Source organism: Gossypium hirsutum, chromosome D01 (assembly GCF_007990345.1).
Source record: "Gossypium hirsutum isolate 1008001.06 chromosome D01, Gossypium_hirsutum_v2.1, whole genome shotgun sequence".
In the NCBI taxonomy this organism is placed as follows: domain Eukaryota; kingdom Viridiplantae; phylum Streptophyta; class Magnoliopsida; order Malvales; family Malvaceae; genus Gossypium; species Gossypium hirsutum.
In genome coordinates, this window is record NC_053437.1 from 26,316,157 (window position 1) to 26,331,861 (window position 15,705).

The 15,705-nt window shown below is 32.6% G+C and overlaps 1 protein-coding gene across 1 annotated transcript; it reads left to right on the top strand.

Annotated features, from left to right (window-relative positions):
- The first annotated feature begins 956 nt into the window (after positions 1 to 956).
- Positions 957 to 7,812, top strand: LOC107922131 (mitochondrial substrate carrier family protein C). Its single transcript, XM_016851983.2, has 8 exons — positions 957 to 1,385; positions 1,709 to 2,934; positions 3,353 to 3,773; positions 4,193 to 4,337; positions 5,202 to 5,317; positions 5,409 to 5,487; positions 6,403 to 6,636; positions 7,226 to 7,812. The coding sequence occupies exons 2-8, from the start codon at positions 1,761 to 1,763 to the stop codon at positions 7,562 to 7,564; spliced, it is 2,508 nt and encodes an 835-aa protein (XP_016707472.1). The 5' UTR covers positions 957 to 1,385; positions 1,709 to 1,760; the 3' UTR covers positions 7,565 to 7,812.
- The last annotated feature ends 7,893 nt before the right edge of the window (positions 7,813 to 15,705 follow it).

Genomic DNA, 15,705 nt, shown 5'->3' on the forward strand with positions numbered 1-15,705 from the left:
AATTCTGAAAAATATATAAAGAAAATAAAAAGATAAAATATATTTCTCCTCTAAAATTTTAAAATTTCTTATAAAATTAAGGTAATTTTGTAAAACTCCAATTTTTTCCTTCTTATGAAAAGACTAAATTAATTTTTTTTAAAATAAAAAAAACCAAATAAATTGGTTTTTCAGGTAAAAACTCAAAATTTTTCTATAAAAACTTGAGTACTTTTCTTTAAAACCAAAAAAACAAATAAATTTTCTCTTCCTTAATTCTAAAAGGAAATAAAAAAGAAAGATAAAAAGGGTTTTTTTTTCAAATTAATTTTTCACTAAAAACTCAGGTGTAAAATTAAGTCTTAAAAGAAACGTGTCAAGAACAAGTGCAAAAGAAAGGTAGATGTCAAATTTTTATTTGGCAACCGATTTTTAGCCACTAATCCAACTTTTGTTTATTTTCCCACACATATTTTTTCAAAAATAATTTTGTACACTAAAGCCTTTAATAATTTATTGTCTGTTAAAATGTTTTATGCATATGTAGCAAGATTTATGCTTATTCACAAGCATATATATTTTGGGTTTCTTAATATATTTTAAATATTTTTATAATAAACAACAATTTAGTTTAAAATTTTACGATAATGCTAATTGAGTTAATATTTTTTAATTAAATAATTATTTTATTTATTTCTCAGATAGCACTTAATAATAAAGAAAATTATAATAATAATTGTTTTTGTATAAAAATAGAAGTTTACTTAAAAGTAACCACAAATAGACAAAGATAAAAATTATTATACAGTATTTCAATTATTATTATTATTTTTTACCAAATGGATAAATACTTCGATTTTTAGATTTAAATTTAAATAAAATTATTATTATACTTTGGAGAAATGGAAGTCCTAACAGAGGTCCTACAGAGCCTTGCGTCAGCCTTTTATCCATTCCTGCTTATTTATCCCCAATTAAACATTTCCATAATTCGATAAAAATAAAATATCAAAATAAATAAATAAATACAAAAAACCAGAGGCCTATTCTTCTTCTTCCTTCTTAGGTTCCTGCTTTGCCACCCCACAACCATATCTCTCGCTATCTTTAAAAGAAAATCGAAAAAGGGGGTTAAATTTAGCATTTAGTCCTTGAATTTCCATTTTCCTTTTTGAAACAGCCCTTTGTTTCACTTCAAGAGGAACTGAGAACTCAGAATTCTGAAGAACCCATTTTGGAGATATAATTTTCTTTTTTCTTTTTGCTCTTTTTGTCGGGTGAAAATAGTATCTTCTTCAACGGAACAGACAAGAAACTAATACCCCATTTATCTATTTTGTCAGTATGGATAAGCTTGATTTGCTTTAAGAAGCAGCATCGGTTTCTTCAACGGATCCTCCTCCCAAGTAAATTCTCCTTTTAATTCATTTGTATATCCTTTTTATTGGCTATAGATTTAGTTTTCCTTCTGGGTTTTTTTATTTTGTGTTATTGTGGTTCTAGCTTGTTGGGTTCTTTTTAAGTTGGTGTAAGAATCTTAGGAGAAGTGCAAATTTTGCTTTTTATTTTAGGAAATTAAAGATTTCGGGTTGTTCGAATCTATTTTTTGATATGATTTTTTAGAAGTATAATCTTTTTTCATCCTTTGAGTTGCTTGAAGATTTGGTTTTTCAATTATTATGTTTTTATTTTTTAAGTGTGTTGAATATGGTTCTTGTTGAATTTCCAGAGGGGAGAACATTGTACTGAAGAATTAGGAGTTTTTTGAGGTGGTAAGAGTAATGTTGTCTAAAAATGATCCAATTGAATCGATTTCGAATTCGATTCAATTTGTAAAAGAAGCATTTTTACCTCTTGAATTGGGTATTAAGAAAGCTGCAAAAGATGTCGAAAGTTGTTTCGGGGTGTCGAATGATAAAGGAAAGCTTGTTGAATTGGTTCCCCAATTGAATGTTAGTGATAGGAATGATAAGGTTCAAATATTTGGTATGAAGAAGAGTAATGGTAATTTTGGTAGTATTCTTAATAATGGGCAATGTTGTCTTGGTAGTGAAGAGAGAAAGAAAGGGCCGTCTGTTAAAGTTCCGATCAAGGCTTTTATAGGAATGTTTTCGCCAGGAAATGGCAAGAACGACGAGAAGGTTGAGGCGGTTAGGAAAGGATTGAAAGAAAAGGATGTGGATAGAGATGAAGGGTCTTGTATGAATTGCTTTCAGTTTTCTGCTACTTGGTCAGTGTTGGTTAACGGTTTTGTTCAGGCTATACCAAGCTCGTTTAACACGGGTAGGAAAAGAATTCAGAAAATGGGTGACAAAGATAAAGGGTGTCGACATTCAAGTACTCATGACATGAAATCAAAGGCTTCATCTGAGTGTAAGCATAGAGAGGCAAAGGCTCAGTTTAGTGCAAAGAATGAGGGTTTGGAACATAGTGATGGGAAACATGTTGAATGTTTTATAGGGCTTATTCTTGATCAGTTGACTCAAAATCTTCAGAAGTTTGATCAACTTCTACAGGAAAGTAATCGTAAGCACTGTGAATGTCCACAGACTCCATCTCCTCCCTCTCAGTTTGATTACTTTAAAGTAGTGGCAAGCATTTGGGAAGGTCAAAAAGCTGATGTAAATGGGTTTTTGGGAAATTTGAAGTTTGCTAGAGTGGGAGGTGTTCCGTCAGGTATGGTTGGAGTTGCTTCTCATGTGAATGAAGAGGGTGATGATGATGTTAGTACCGGACGTAGGGAAGAATCGACTGGTAATTCCCCACAGAAACTGGCCAGTGGGATTCTTAGCATTCCTCTATCAAATGTGGAGCGTTTGAGATCCACCTTATCCACCGTCTCACTGACAGAATTGGTTGAGCTTCTACCGCTTTTGGGCCGCTCTTCACAAGACCATCCTGACAAGAAGAAATTATTCTCTGTGCAGGATTTCTTCAGATACACAGAGTCTGAAGGTATGGTTTCTCAGGCAACTTAGTGAATAACTACTGTTGCATCTTTTTCTTTCACTTTGTTTGGTTCCTTGAATTGCAGCATCCGTTAGTGTGTTTCTCTTCATGGTGGAAGTTTATGAACTGTGTATGTAGGATTCTGATTTTGGTTAACTCCTTTCCGTTAATCCTAATTGAACTTGAAGATTCTGAATTTCAGATTGTAATATTCCAGCATAACATAAGTTCTGTTTTTGTTTTTATGACTTATCATTGATAATTTGTCTTCTACTCATTAGATTTATCAAACTTTCTCCTCAATGAGTTCATATTCTTTGAGTTTTTGTAGCATTAATTTCATGTTGGGTACTTTGCCATGGTGATTAAGATTAGTACAGTAAACTAGCTATGCACCAATTTTACTCATGTATTCTTCTTCTAGGGAGGAGGTTCTTTGAAGAATTGGATAGAGATGGTGACGGACATGTAACTTTAGAAGATCTTGAAGTTGCTATGAGAAAAAGAAAATTGCCACAGAGATATGCTCGGGAATTCATGCGCCGCACGAGAAGTCATCTGTTTTCTAAATCTTTCAATTGGAAGCAGTTTTTGTCTTTGATGGAACAGAAGGAGCCAACTATTCTTCGAGCTTATACTTCTCTCTGTTTAAGCAAGTCTGGGACCCTCCAGAAAAGTGAAATATTGGCCTCACTTAAAAATGCTGGACTTCCTGCAAATGAAGACAATGCTGTTGCTATGATGCGATTTCTGAATGCAGACACTGAAGAATCTATTTCATATGGACACTTCCGCAATTTTATGCTTCTGTTGCCTTCTGATCGCCTACTTCAAGATGACCCTCGGTAAGATTAATAATTCCATTTTAGTCTTATTTAGGAACTGCAGCTGAAGCTCAAGTTCTAATTTTATTTATGATTGGATTGCCTTTCTGTTCAGGCTGTATCTTTCAAAATTAAAACTTTATAATTTGGATCATGGCTACCCAGTTATTGTATGTAGGTCCTTTTTGTGAAATTGTTTTTTTCTACCGCAGTACTGCTCTGTACTTCCTGTTTTGGATATCTTGTTAAAAAAGCTATTAGTTCTAATTGAACCATGTATATGTTTAGTCTAAAGTTTTGGCAGCCTAATACTACTAGTGGCTACCTTCACCTTCCTTTCTCCTTTGGTAAACATATACTTTTTGCTTTGCATGTGCACTCCTTTTCACTAGTTTTGTAGCGACTCACTTTGACATTACTTCCTTTTATATTACATCAAGGAATATCTGGTTTGAAGCTGCAACTGTTGTTGCTGTTGCACCACCTGTGGAAATACATGCTGGAAGTGTTCTTAAATCCGCGTTGGCTGGGGGTCTTTCATGTGCACTCTCCACATCTTTACTGCACCCAGTTGATACTATAAAGGCACGTTCTTCAGCTGATTGCTGTTTTACATAATAAAATCTACTAACTGTTAACATCTAGTCATCATATCTTTTTGTTCTTCTGCAAGGACACATCTAATCTGCCATCTTAGTGTTTATTTGTCTGTGTGGAGTATGGAGATTGGAGAGCTCATGTGTGACATTCACTTTCATAACCATTAATATTCCTTCACATGTGGTGGAAATAGTCTTTGTGAAACTTACAATATGTTAAGTTATATTACAGGTGGTCTTTGTTTAAAATTTTTTGTGCTTGCTTTTGTGCAATATAAACCTGCTAATGCTGTTAGACACTTGCTTTTCAGTTTTACGTACATTTTCTGGAAGCCTTATTCAAGTACTCCATAATTTGATACAGTTTCCTGGTACCTGAGTTTTGTCCATTTTCTTTGATAAATATAGTTCGGGCTTTGGCCTAGTTGTGCAAGTAACGGAACATTTTCAACTTATTGTGTAACTGGTTCTACGTGTCTTCTTGCCCCTGCTTATTATGTAATGTAATGTTGTTTACTTCAATATTTGTTATAAGATTTTTTTGTCTCCTTCATTTGGTAGAGGCATCTTTTTGGTAGTTCTAAGTTCCCCTACGGACTCTTCACTGATCCTTGTTCATGATTAAACAAAATAAAGTATCAATAGTAAAAAGCACTTAAGCTCAAAAAGGGGTCAAAGGAGTGTATGCTTAAAGATGCACATAGTCTTGCATGCTTTCTTTCTGAAACAGCTCATTTTTTTTGTTAGTATTAGGCTATGCCATTCTCTTTTATGGAATACATCTTGTGACAATCAACAGGGCTTTTCTTGATATATCTTTTTCTGTTCTTTCTGCTTCTTTTTTTATCAGACTCGAGTTCAAGCATCAACGCTTACCTTCCCTGAAATTATTTCAAAGCTTCCACAAATTGGAGTACGGGGGTTATATCGGGGTTCAATCCCTGCAATTCTTGGACAGTTTTCAAGGTTTTATATATTTTCTGTTCTTTTCTGACTTCGATTTGGCTTTTCTTTTCTTTCATTTATTTGTCTGATTGGCTTTCTTTCAACATTGCAGCCATGGCCTGCGAACAGGAATATTTGAAGCAAGTAAACTTGTACTGATCAATGTTGCTCCAAACCTCCCAGACATCCAGGTACTTCTTGTTGCACTATTATTCAATGCACAATAGTGATCGAGTTTCTTTTGTTTCTCTATAACACTAAGCTTTTGCTTTCCTTAGTTTTCCCATTGGAAAGAATATCGTACATTGCACAAATTTCCTTAGAAATAAGAAAATGGACAAGTTGCTTGTGAAGCTGAAGTTTCTTCTTCTCATTGCATAAGCTATGTTGAACAGTCTTACCTTATTCAAATATTTGTCCAGGGATCCTGCAGTCATGCATGGTGCACTTTTGATGTGCACTCTATGCACGAACATAAAAAATAACCTAAGAAATTGTGGTTGGGTTTCTCTTGTTTCTTTATAACACTAAGCTTTAGCTTTCCTTGGTTTTCCTATCGTAAGGAATTTATCGTACATTGCTCAAATTTCCTTACAAGTGCCGTTCCTAAGAAAAAGTAAAAGTCGCATGTTGAAGCTGAAGTCTCTTCTTTGTTGCGTAAGCGATATTGAACGGGCTACCTTATTCAAATATTTGTCTGGGGTTCTTGAGGTCATGCATAGTGAACTTTTGATACACACTCTATGAATGAAGTAGAACATAACTTTGTTTTTTGAGGGGAACGGAATAAAGCAAACTCGAAACTGTTTAATACAATTTTATCTTCAATACCACTTTGAAAAGTAACATCTAACTTCAAGTTAGCATTTACCCATTACTCTGGTTTTCAAATCCTCTTGTTTTTTTTTTTTTTTGTTTGTGTTTTTATGTGCTCAAGAAGTTTATCACTCCTTTGTATGCTAGTGCATCCTAATGTGCTTTTGTGGGTTTGTCTCTGTTTTTGCTCATGCTGAAGGAACTGATCTTTGAACACTCAAATTCCCAATTTCAGTATGGTACACTTTTTTTGCTAACCGTGCTAAAATTTGTAGTTACATGTTATGTAGGTTCAATCCATGGCATCATTCTGCAGTACACTTTTGGGAACAGCGGTGCGGATTCCTTGTGAGGTACTAAAGCAGCGTTTGCAAGCTGGTCTTTTTGACAACGTTGGAGAAGCTATTGTTGGTACTTGGAACCAAGACGGTCTAAAAGGTTTTTTCCGTGGGACTGGAGCCACTCTCTGCCGTGAGGTGCCATTCTATGTTGCTGGAATGGGCCTCTATGCTGAATCCAAAAAGGTATTGATTGTTGTCTTTTTTTCTTTTCTTCTTTTTTTTTTTTTTGTATAACCAAGGTATCTTCCATGTTCATTCTATGGTCCATGAAAACTAATCCTTTTGGGGATTTGTGAGTGCCCCTCTCAAGAATGTTGTCTCCAAGTTTGAACTTGTGTTCTCTTTGGAGTGCAATGTCATTTATGTTACACTCAATATTTGTTGGTGGTATAGATATTTGTCTTTAGATTGAGAACTTTTATTTATCCCGAGAGTCATTTGTTGGTGTAGTCAAAGCCCATGCTCAAGGCACTAGAACTTTGTTTGTATCACCCATGCATCAGTGCTAAAAAGGTGCTTTGTCTTAGATAAGCAAGCTCCTTATAATTATAAAACTCCATTCAAAACCAGTATGTATATAGATCTCTAATGAACTACAGATTTATATGACGTTGGTCTAGGCCGTCTTTTATTGGAAAATATTCCTAGAAATTTTGTGTACTTGATATAGTCTCCCGCGGTAAATGGACTCTATCAAAAAATATTTTTCATCTACAACTTTGTTGCTTACCTTTTATAAGAATTATCATTTGGGTTCTGCATCTTGTTTTAGCTTGCCCAACAACTTCTTCAACGGGAACTGGAACCATGGGAAACTATTGCCGTTGGAGCTGTATCTGGAGGGTTAGCTGCCGTTGTCACTACACCTTTTGATGTCATGAAAACTAGAATGATGACTGCTCCAGGGGGCCGACCCATATCTATGTCAGTGGTAGCCTTTTCTATACTCCGTCACGAGGGACCTCTCGGTCTGTTTAAAGGAGCAGTACCCCGGTTTTTCTGGATTGCTCCCTTAGGCGCCATGAACTTTGCCGGCTACGAGTTGGCAAAGAAAGCCATGGTAAAAAATGAAGAGGATCAACTGTCCCAAAAGAAATTGGCTAAAATCTGAGTAAGGCTAAAAATCCTTCCAAAAGACCTCTGGATTTTTTTGGTTAGAAAATTTTGTGCACTTGGGGTATAGTAGCAAGTTCTTCAAATTTAATTTGTTGACAACACCTTTTTCTTTTGGGGTAAAAGACATGTAATTTTTGTTGCAGTTTACTACTCATTTTTGTAACCTTACTTGACTTTGTTTTTGAACTATATATTTAGTATATGCCGGTGCCAAGGATGATTGGTTGATGGGCTTTTAGGTTACGTTTTGTATCTTAAATCCAGTTTTCATATATCGTTCTTATTTTTCACTTGTATAGATTGAAAATGCCTTTTTATATGAATCTGGTTTATGGACATTTTTTAAATATTACATGTATATTTTATAAATATTGTAGCCCAAATATATTAATATATTTCAATTACATGCATATAAAATTAAAATATGAAATTATTAATTTTTTAATAATTTAATTAAATTATTTATATTATATTTATACAATTTTTAAAGAATCCTTAAATTCTCAAATTCATCGTGATGTTAATTAAATTAATACTAATATTTGGTTTAAGATATTAAAGCTTTTTACTTGATAGAGACATTCATGGGTTGGGTTGAGCCAAAAGTTTAGGATATTTGTTTGGTCTAGTCCAAAAAAAGGGCTTAAAATTTTGTTCAAACTCAGTCCGGATAAAATTATTAAAATTCGGTTCTGGTCTGGTCTATTTGTATTAATTTTTTATATTATTTATTTTATAAATTTTTTAAAAAATATAATACATCAAAAATACTAAAAATATTAAAATAATTGTTTGTCAACAAATTGATAATAAATATATATGTATACTTAAATAATACTAAAATAGGTCTAATTTAACAAACAAATACCTCTAAAATAGTAATAAAATTAATAATACAACAATAGTTGTACAATATTTAAACAATAACAACAAAATAGTACCAATATAATAATGAAATAGTAGCAAAATAGTAAAAAAAATAACAAGAAAATAGCAAAAAAAAACAGCTAAGTAAAAGGAGCAGAATTTTTGATTAAATGCTAAAGTTACATATTTTATGTAATTAAATTGGTTAATTTATGAGAGTGCACCACTAATTTTTCCATGTTTTTTGTTGAATTTTGTGCAGGGGTGCAATTTGGGGCTAAATAGAAGAAAAAGGAGACAATTAGGCTAGATTGAAGAAAGAAGCAAAGGAGGACCAAAGCAGAATTTTTCCAAGATTAATTAGCTGAAATTTTTGTTGACTTAGTAGGAGATTATGTAGGGATTTTTAATATTTTATTCCTTGATTTTCTATACTAGTTGGCTCTTAATTTAGTAAAGCCACTAGTATAAATAGTGGACCACTTTGTTCATTTTATCATCAAGTCTTGAATCAAGTCATGAATCAAGTCATTAATCAAGTTTTTAATTACCAAGTTTTTTTTTTATTAAGTATCCATTTCAGCTTTAGGCCGGAATTAGCCTCGTCAAAACCCGTGAATTACGCACCCGAGCAAATTAACTCCTAAATTCCAGTACTTATTATTTCTTCGGATTAAGAGTACGATTTTGTCAACTCACAAAGTCAGATCAACATTAAGTCAAAAAAGACGTCGTTTGATTTAGTGTGGTTAGACGTACAGTTGGAATTCCGAAAGGAACGTTTCTAATCGGTTTTCTGTGAACACATTGGCGTGCCAAGTGGAGATTGCTGTTTGGTTCTGTCAAGGGAAGTAGTAACCGGATTTAAATGTCCCACGCGGTTGAGGGCATTGGTTCGAGCTAGGCTCTTCTAGAACGCAAAGCTGCCGGAGTTCTAAATCACGAACGTTTCGTGGTTGTTCGATCGGTAAAGGTTAGTTATTGGACGTTCCATAACTAATTTACATAAGGAAGAGTTGGTGTCTGAGGCGTCCTTGGTAGCTATAACTAGCTTATTGGAAAAGAGGAGTTCATTTAATTTCGAGGATCGGTTCAAAGACGAGGAAAAATCCGTGTCTAAAGCTGAGCTTATTTTAATTAATTTTTCTTCAGATTTATTTAACTGCTTTTTATTATTTATTTTCAGCTTTTACTTTTTACGCATTTTATTTATTTATTTCAGGTTCCAGGTTTTTTATTTTATCCTCCCCCAAATTTCTTGGGCACGACAACTGCACCGATATAAATCTGGTCAAGAGAGCAACAATTTGCAGTAAACCCAGTCTCTGAGGGATCGACCCTACTCCCTATACTGCTTAAATTTGAAAAATTAGGTGTAGGTTTATATTGGTGGATTCGACACCCATCAGTTTTGGCGCCATTGCCGGGGACTGGCAACACTTACAATTGTTCTCGAGGAGCCCAGAATTTGAATAATAGGTCGTCGAGCTAACGACGTTAAACAAAGCGCTGTTGGGAGGCAACCCAAATTTTTCCCTTTATGCAAATAAAATTTTTGGTAAAACGGAAAATGAAAATGCATGTCGAGGATCAGTTCTGTCTAAGGAAAGACTTGGTACTTAAGAATGTCCATTGTGACTCACCTCTCTTTCCTAGGAACTTACTTGGTGCATGTATCACGACAGTTTTATCAAATCTCGTAATCTTGGTTTTTAATAATTTATTTCTCGAGTTTATAGCTTAGCTAATAAATTCAAGAAATAAAAAATACACATTTTAGTTTTAATTTTTTTTCTTATTATTTTTTTTATTTTTATTTTGTAGGGAGACATTCCAAGACAAAATTAAATCCCCCATGTCAGCCCACAAAATTCTTTTAATTTCAGCCAAGGCCTAATCCACCTACCCACCATTTAACACCGTGGACACACCTACTAGGCAACCCTCCACGACGATGAAATGCATGGGGAGTTTCTTTTTCCTTTCCCTACTTACCTTTACTTTTTATCATTTAATTCAATTCAAATTACATTAGGGACAATGTAAAATAGGTAGGGGAAGGGAACATATTTTGGTTCTATTTTACTTATTCGTTGTCGCTGTTTTTGCATGTTTTCCGTGAAAGGTAAAATTTTTCTTTTGATAAATTAGGATGGTACACTTATGGTTTGACCTATTTAGCTATTAGTTCTTTACACATAAACTTTTCAATAGCCTAGACTTAGTGGATAAGAATTTTTTTTTTTTTAGGAATTATGAATTTTCTTGATTGCCTACCTTATATCACATGTCAATTTTTTGCCTTCTCTTCTTAAAAAGAAAAAGAAAAAAAAAGAGAAAAAAAGAAGAAGAAATGAATAAATACTCCTCTGATACGAATGTTAAGAGTGAAAAATTGAGGTTGTACATCGGGCTGAGTAACTGGAATGTGGTGCTTGGGTTGTCATCACATCTCGCGCAAAAAGGTTTGTGTGACTATCTAATTTCTTTGCACTCACTCCGCTAACAAGCTATCACGAGTAGGGCGAAATAACCCACTTAGAGACATCCGAATCGAGTAACCAGAACATGGTGCTTGGGTTGTCATCTTGTCTCGCGTAAAAAAAATTGAAAATATCCTAAGTACACAAAAAATTATTATTATTATAAATAAAAATAAATTAGGGGTAGGTCTATCAAGCTCTAATAAATTTTGAAATATATTTACTTACTTCTTAGGCTAGGTTATTTGAGATGTTAATGTGTTAGGATTAAATTGTTGAATTGTGCAAACAATGGTGGTCAAGTCCTATTTTGGAGAAATTTTTTTTCTTTTTGCAGATACATACAAAATGCTCGAGGACTAGCATAAGCTAAGTAGGGGGGATTTGATTAAATGCTAAAGTTACATATTTTATGTAATTAAATTGGTTAATTTATGAGAGTGCACCACTAATTTTTCCATGTTTTTGTTGAATTTTGTGCAGGGGTGCAATTTGGGGCTAAATATAAGAAAAATGAGACAATTGGGCTAGATTGAAGAAAGAAGAAAAGAAGGAGGACCAAAGCAGAATTTTTTTAAGATTAATTAGCTAAAATTTTTGTTGACTTAGTGGGAGATTATGTAGGGATTTTTAATATTTTATTCCTTGATTTTCTATACTAGTTGGCTCTTAATTTAGCAAAGCCACTAGTATAAATAGTGGACTACTTTGTTCATTTTATCATCAAGTCTTGAATCAAGTCATTAATCAAGTTTTTAATTACCAAGTTTTTATTATTATTAAGTATCCATTTCAGCTTTAGGCCGGAATTAGCCTCGTCAAAACCCGTGAGTTATGCACCCGAGCAAATTAACTCCTAAATTCTAGTACTTATTATTTCTTCGGATTAAGAGTACGATTTTGTCAACTCACAAAGTCAGATCAACATTAAGTCAAAAAAGACGTCGTTTGATTTAGTGTGGTTAGACGTACAGTTGGAATTCCGAAAGGAACGTTTCTAATCGATTTTCTGTGAACACATTGGCGTGCCAAGTGGAGATTGCTGTTTGGTTCTGTCAAGGGAAGTAGTAACCGGATTTAAATGTCCCACGCGGTTGAGGGCATTGGTTCGAGCTAGGCTCTTCTAGAACGCAAAGCTGCCGGAGTTCTAAATCACGAACGTTTCGTGGTTATTCGATCGGTAAGGGTTAGTTATTGGACGTTCCATAACTAATTTACACAAGGAAGAGTTGGTGTCCGAGGCGTCCTTGGTAGCTATAACTAGCTTATTGGAAAAGAGGAGTTCATCTAATTTCGAGGATCAGTTCAAAGACGAGGAAAAATCAGTGCTTAAAGCTGAGCTTATTTTAATTAATTTTTCTTCAGATTTATTTAACTGCTTTTTATTATTTATTTTCAGCTTTTACTTTTTACGCATTTTATTTATTTATTTCAGGTTCTAGGTTTTTTATTTTATCCTCCCCCCAAATTTCTTGGGCACGACAACTGCTCCGACATAAATCTGGTCAAGAGAGTAACAATTTGCAGTAAACCCAGTCTCTGAGGGATCGACCCTACTCCCTATACTGCTTAAATTTGCAAAATTAGGTGTAGGTTTATATTGGTGGATTCGACACCCATCAATTTTTTGTATATTTGGGTCGGGCCGGGCTCGGGCCAAAAAAGTCTTACATGTGGCTCAATATGTTTTCTAAACGGGCTTTATCTTTTTGCCCAAACTCTTTTTTTGGATCTATATTTTTATTCAAACTCTCCCGCTTTTCGGACAATCATTCGGGCCAAGTCGGGCGACCCGGCCCATGAATAGGTCTACCTGCTACTATGGTCGGGTCATGAATATGAGTACACCAAAACAATTGAAACACTTAGATCAAAACAAAATTTAAATCATATAATATTATTTGGTATCATGCGATAATAAATTCGAGTTGAGTGAACTCTAAGTTACAATAAGTTTAATTTAAAATTGTGATTTTAAAGGTGCGTTTAAGAGCTTCTTCGAGATTGCTTTTAGGGTGTTTTTTACAAAACACTTTAACTGCAGTAGCAAACCCAAATAGATTGGGCTTAGAACCAAAAGTATTTTCAAAAAGTACTTTTCAGGTCAAAAATACTAATTCACTTATATTAAACTTATTCATATCCACCCAAATACAAAGTGAAGTAACAATTTTTTTCATTCAAGCATAACTTTAGGATTTATCTACAAACATTCAGTTACTACCAAACCAATTTTTAGACCCATGTTTCAAAAACAATTGCAGACATGGCTCTTCAAGGTATGATAGTTGTTTAATGAGTTATTTCTTTTTTTTTTTGTTTGGGTTTTTAACTTGTGCTAGTTTAATGTTAAAAATTGATATGGCATAGTTTAAAATTGTATGATGTATGTTTTGGGACTAACCTGCAATCAAGTATCGACACATACAAAGCATGTTTAATTGAACAAAGGTATTGACACTCATAGAACGAGTATCAATACATAAGCAAATCAAGTTATGGCACTGATACCTGCTATGGTAGTATTGATACCATACGAAAAGTTTTAATAGGTTATTCAGTGTTGCAACATATGTTGTGAAGTTATATTATAAGAAATGTTTATTGAAATAACCATGTATGAATTAGAAAAAATCAGTTGAAACATAAGTCCAAGAGATTCTTGATGGTCATGATTCACGTTGCATGATTAATTTCAAAATGTTATCAACCGTATTTGTACTACGCTTGGTTCGCTGTAATGAAATAGAGTTGTAAGGGCTATAATCGGTAATTCAATTGTTTGGTTGAATGGAGTAGAATAGAACTGTAATAGTATTCTTGTATTTGGTTGAATGGAATGATGTTGTAATAGCACAAGGAGAAAAATTAAAATGACCAAAGTACCCTTAGCAGAATTTTTTTAAGTAGATGATTATTGTTATTGTTATTAAAATTTAATAAGATCTAATAAAATAATAAATAATTTAATCATATTTTAATATAATTATTATTTAATATAATTTAATAAAATAATATATAATTTAATAATATTTTTAATATAATTATTTTTATATTAAATTATATTAAAATATTTTATTTTAAATTATATTAATTTTTTAGTTTTATATTAAATTATATTAAAATATATCTTTATATTTTCTAAGTCCAAGTTTTAAAGGACTAATCTAGAAATTAATCTTTTTTTTTTGTTATTTAATATTTCATGGAATAGCCATTCCAAAAAATAGCTATTACGAGAAAACAAATAATAGGGAAGTAATGGTCATTCCATTAAATTAGTATTACGTTCAACCAAACAAAGGAATGATTTACTATTCAATGAATAAGGGAGAATGATATTTCATTTCCCCCAACCAAACATGGTGTTAAAAGATTGTTGAGGGTTTTGAAAACGATATAATTGTAAAGTTGTAAGAAACATTTTTTCTCATGAAATGTTTGTTTGTACTATTTTTTTTTTTGCATATGTTGAGTGTTGATGCAAAAGTTTCTCAATATCAATGGACATTTCAAAGGTTCGGATCAATAAGTTAATACTTTACAATCATGCCTGAGAAAGTTTCAAAGTTGACTATTAATAGAATTGTAATTGATGACTGTACTTTTAGGTCAAAACGTGAACAAATACACAATGAATTTTAGATATGTTGTATTTTAAGGTAACATATTAGAGTACAATATTATATTTTAATATGCTTGTTTGCTTTGAATATGCATGAATACTAAATATGATTATTTATTTGGGGTTGTATATGTGCAATTGATAATACACATATTGCGACGATTCTTTCACCAAATGAATAAATTCTTGAGATCGAACGAAAACGGGTCTCAACTTAAAACATTATGGTTAAATGTGATTTAATTGATTGGTTATTATCTAATGACGTATAGGAAATATTATTTTGTTGATTTTGGACATCTTAAAAATGAAAGGTTTTTTTGAACCGTATAAAGGAGAAGGATATCATTTACTTTGACTTTAATAAATGTAGACTTATATCTGGTAAAGAAGAAGTATTCAGTCATGCACATTTATCAGTATGTAGTGTGATTGAGCAAACTATTGACATACTTAAAAAAATGGACAATTTTAAGGGACATGCCAAGTTATAATTTTGAATAACAAAAGTTTATCGTTGTTGCTACAATGACGATACACAGTTTTATTCGAAAACATCAAGGTTTAAATAATGTAAATGTTATGAAATATGGAAATAATGATAGCGAATATGAGAAATATTACTAAGCCAAACGATATGCATGATGGTGAAAGTGATGATGATAGTGAATTCGACAATGCACTTGATTATGCAATAAAAGCTATAAGATGTCATTACTTGTATTTTAATGAGTTCACTTTAATTTGAAAATATGATTATGTATTATTTTTGTAATAATTAAATTGCATAGATGCATGGATCTAAAAATAATTGTTATTCTCAAACTAATAATAATTGTTATCATTATTATTTTGTTCAAAGTATTCGTTATAATATTAATAATACCAAATATATAATTTATATACTTAAATTAAATTACTTGAAAATATCACTTAAATTAACTAAGTTAATAATATTAACTAATTTCACAGTAATCGTTATTATCAAATTAAAGGGTGAGTTTGTATAGACGATGAAATGCAATGCATTTAGCTTACTTTTGTCTCACGTTATAATATTACTACAATATCTAATTTCACTGCCATTTTACACTCACGTAACAATATTACTACGGCATCTAATCTCACCGTCACTGTTGTTTACACACCATCCATTCAAAC

What these genes read in the sequence shown, in the direction of transcription:
- LOC107922131 (XM_016851983.2), top strand. Translation starts at nt 1,761, where the DNA reads ATGTTGTCTAAAAATGATCCAATTGAATCGATTTCGAATTCGATTCAA. An exon ending in CAAACCTCCCAGACATCCAG is followed by an intron (nt 5,488 to 6,402) that starts GTACTTCTTGTT and finishes CATGTTATGTAG; the next exon opens with GTTCAATCCATGGCATCATT. An exon ending in TCTATGCTGAATCCAAAAAG is followed by an intron (nt 6,637 to 7,225) that starts GTATTGATTGTT and finishes ATCTTGTTTTAG; the next exon opens with CTTGCCCAACAACTTCTTCA.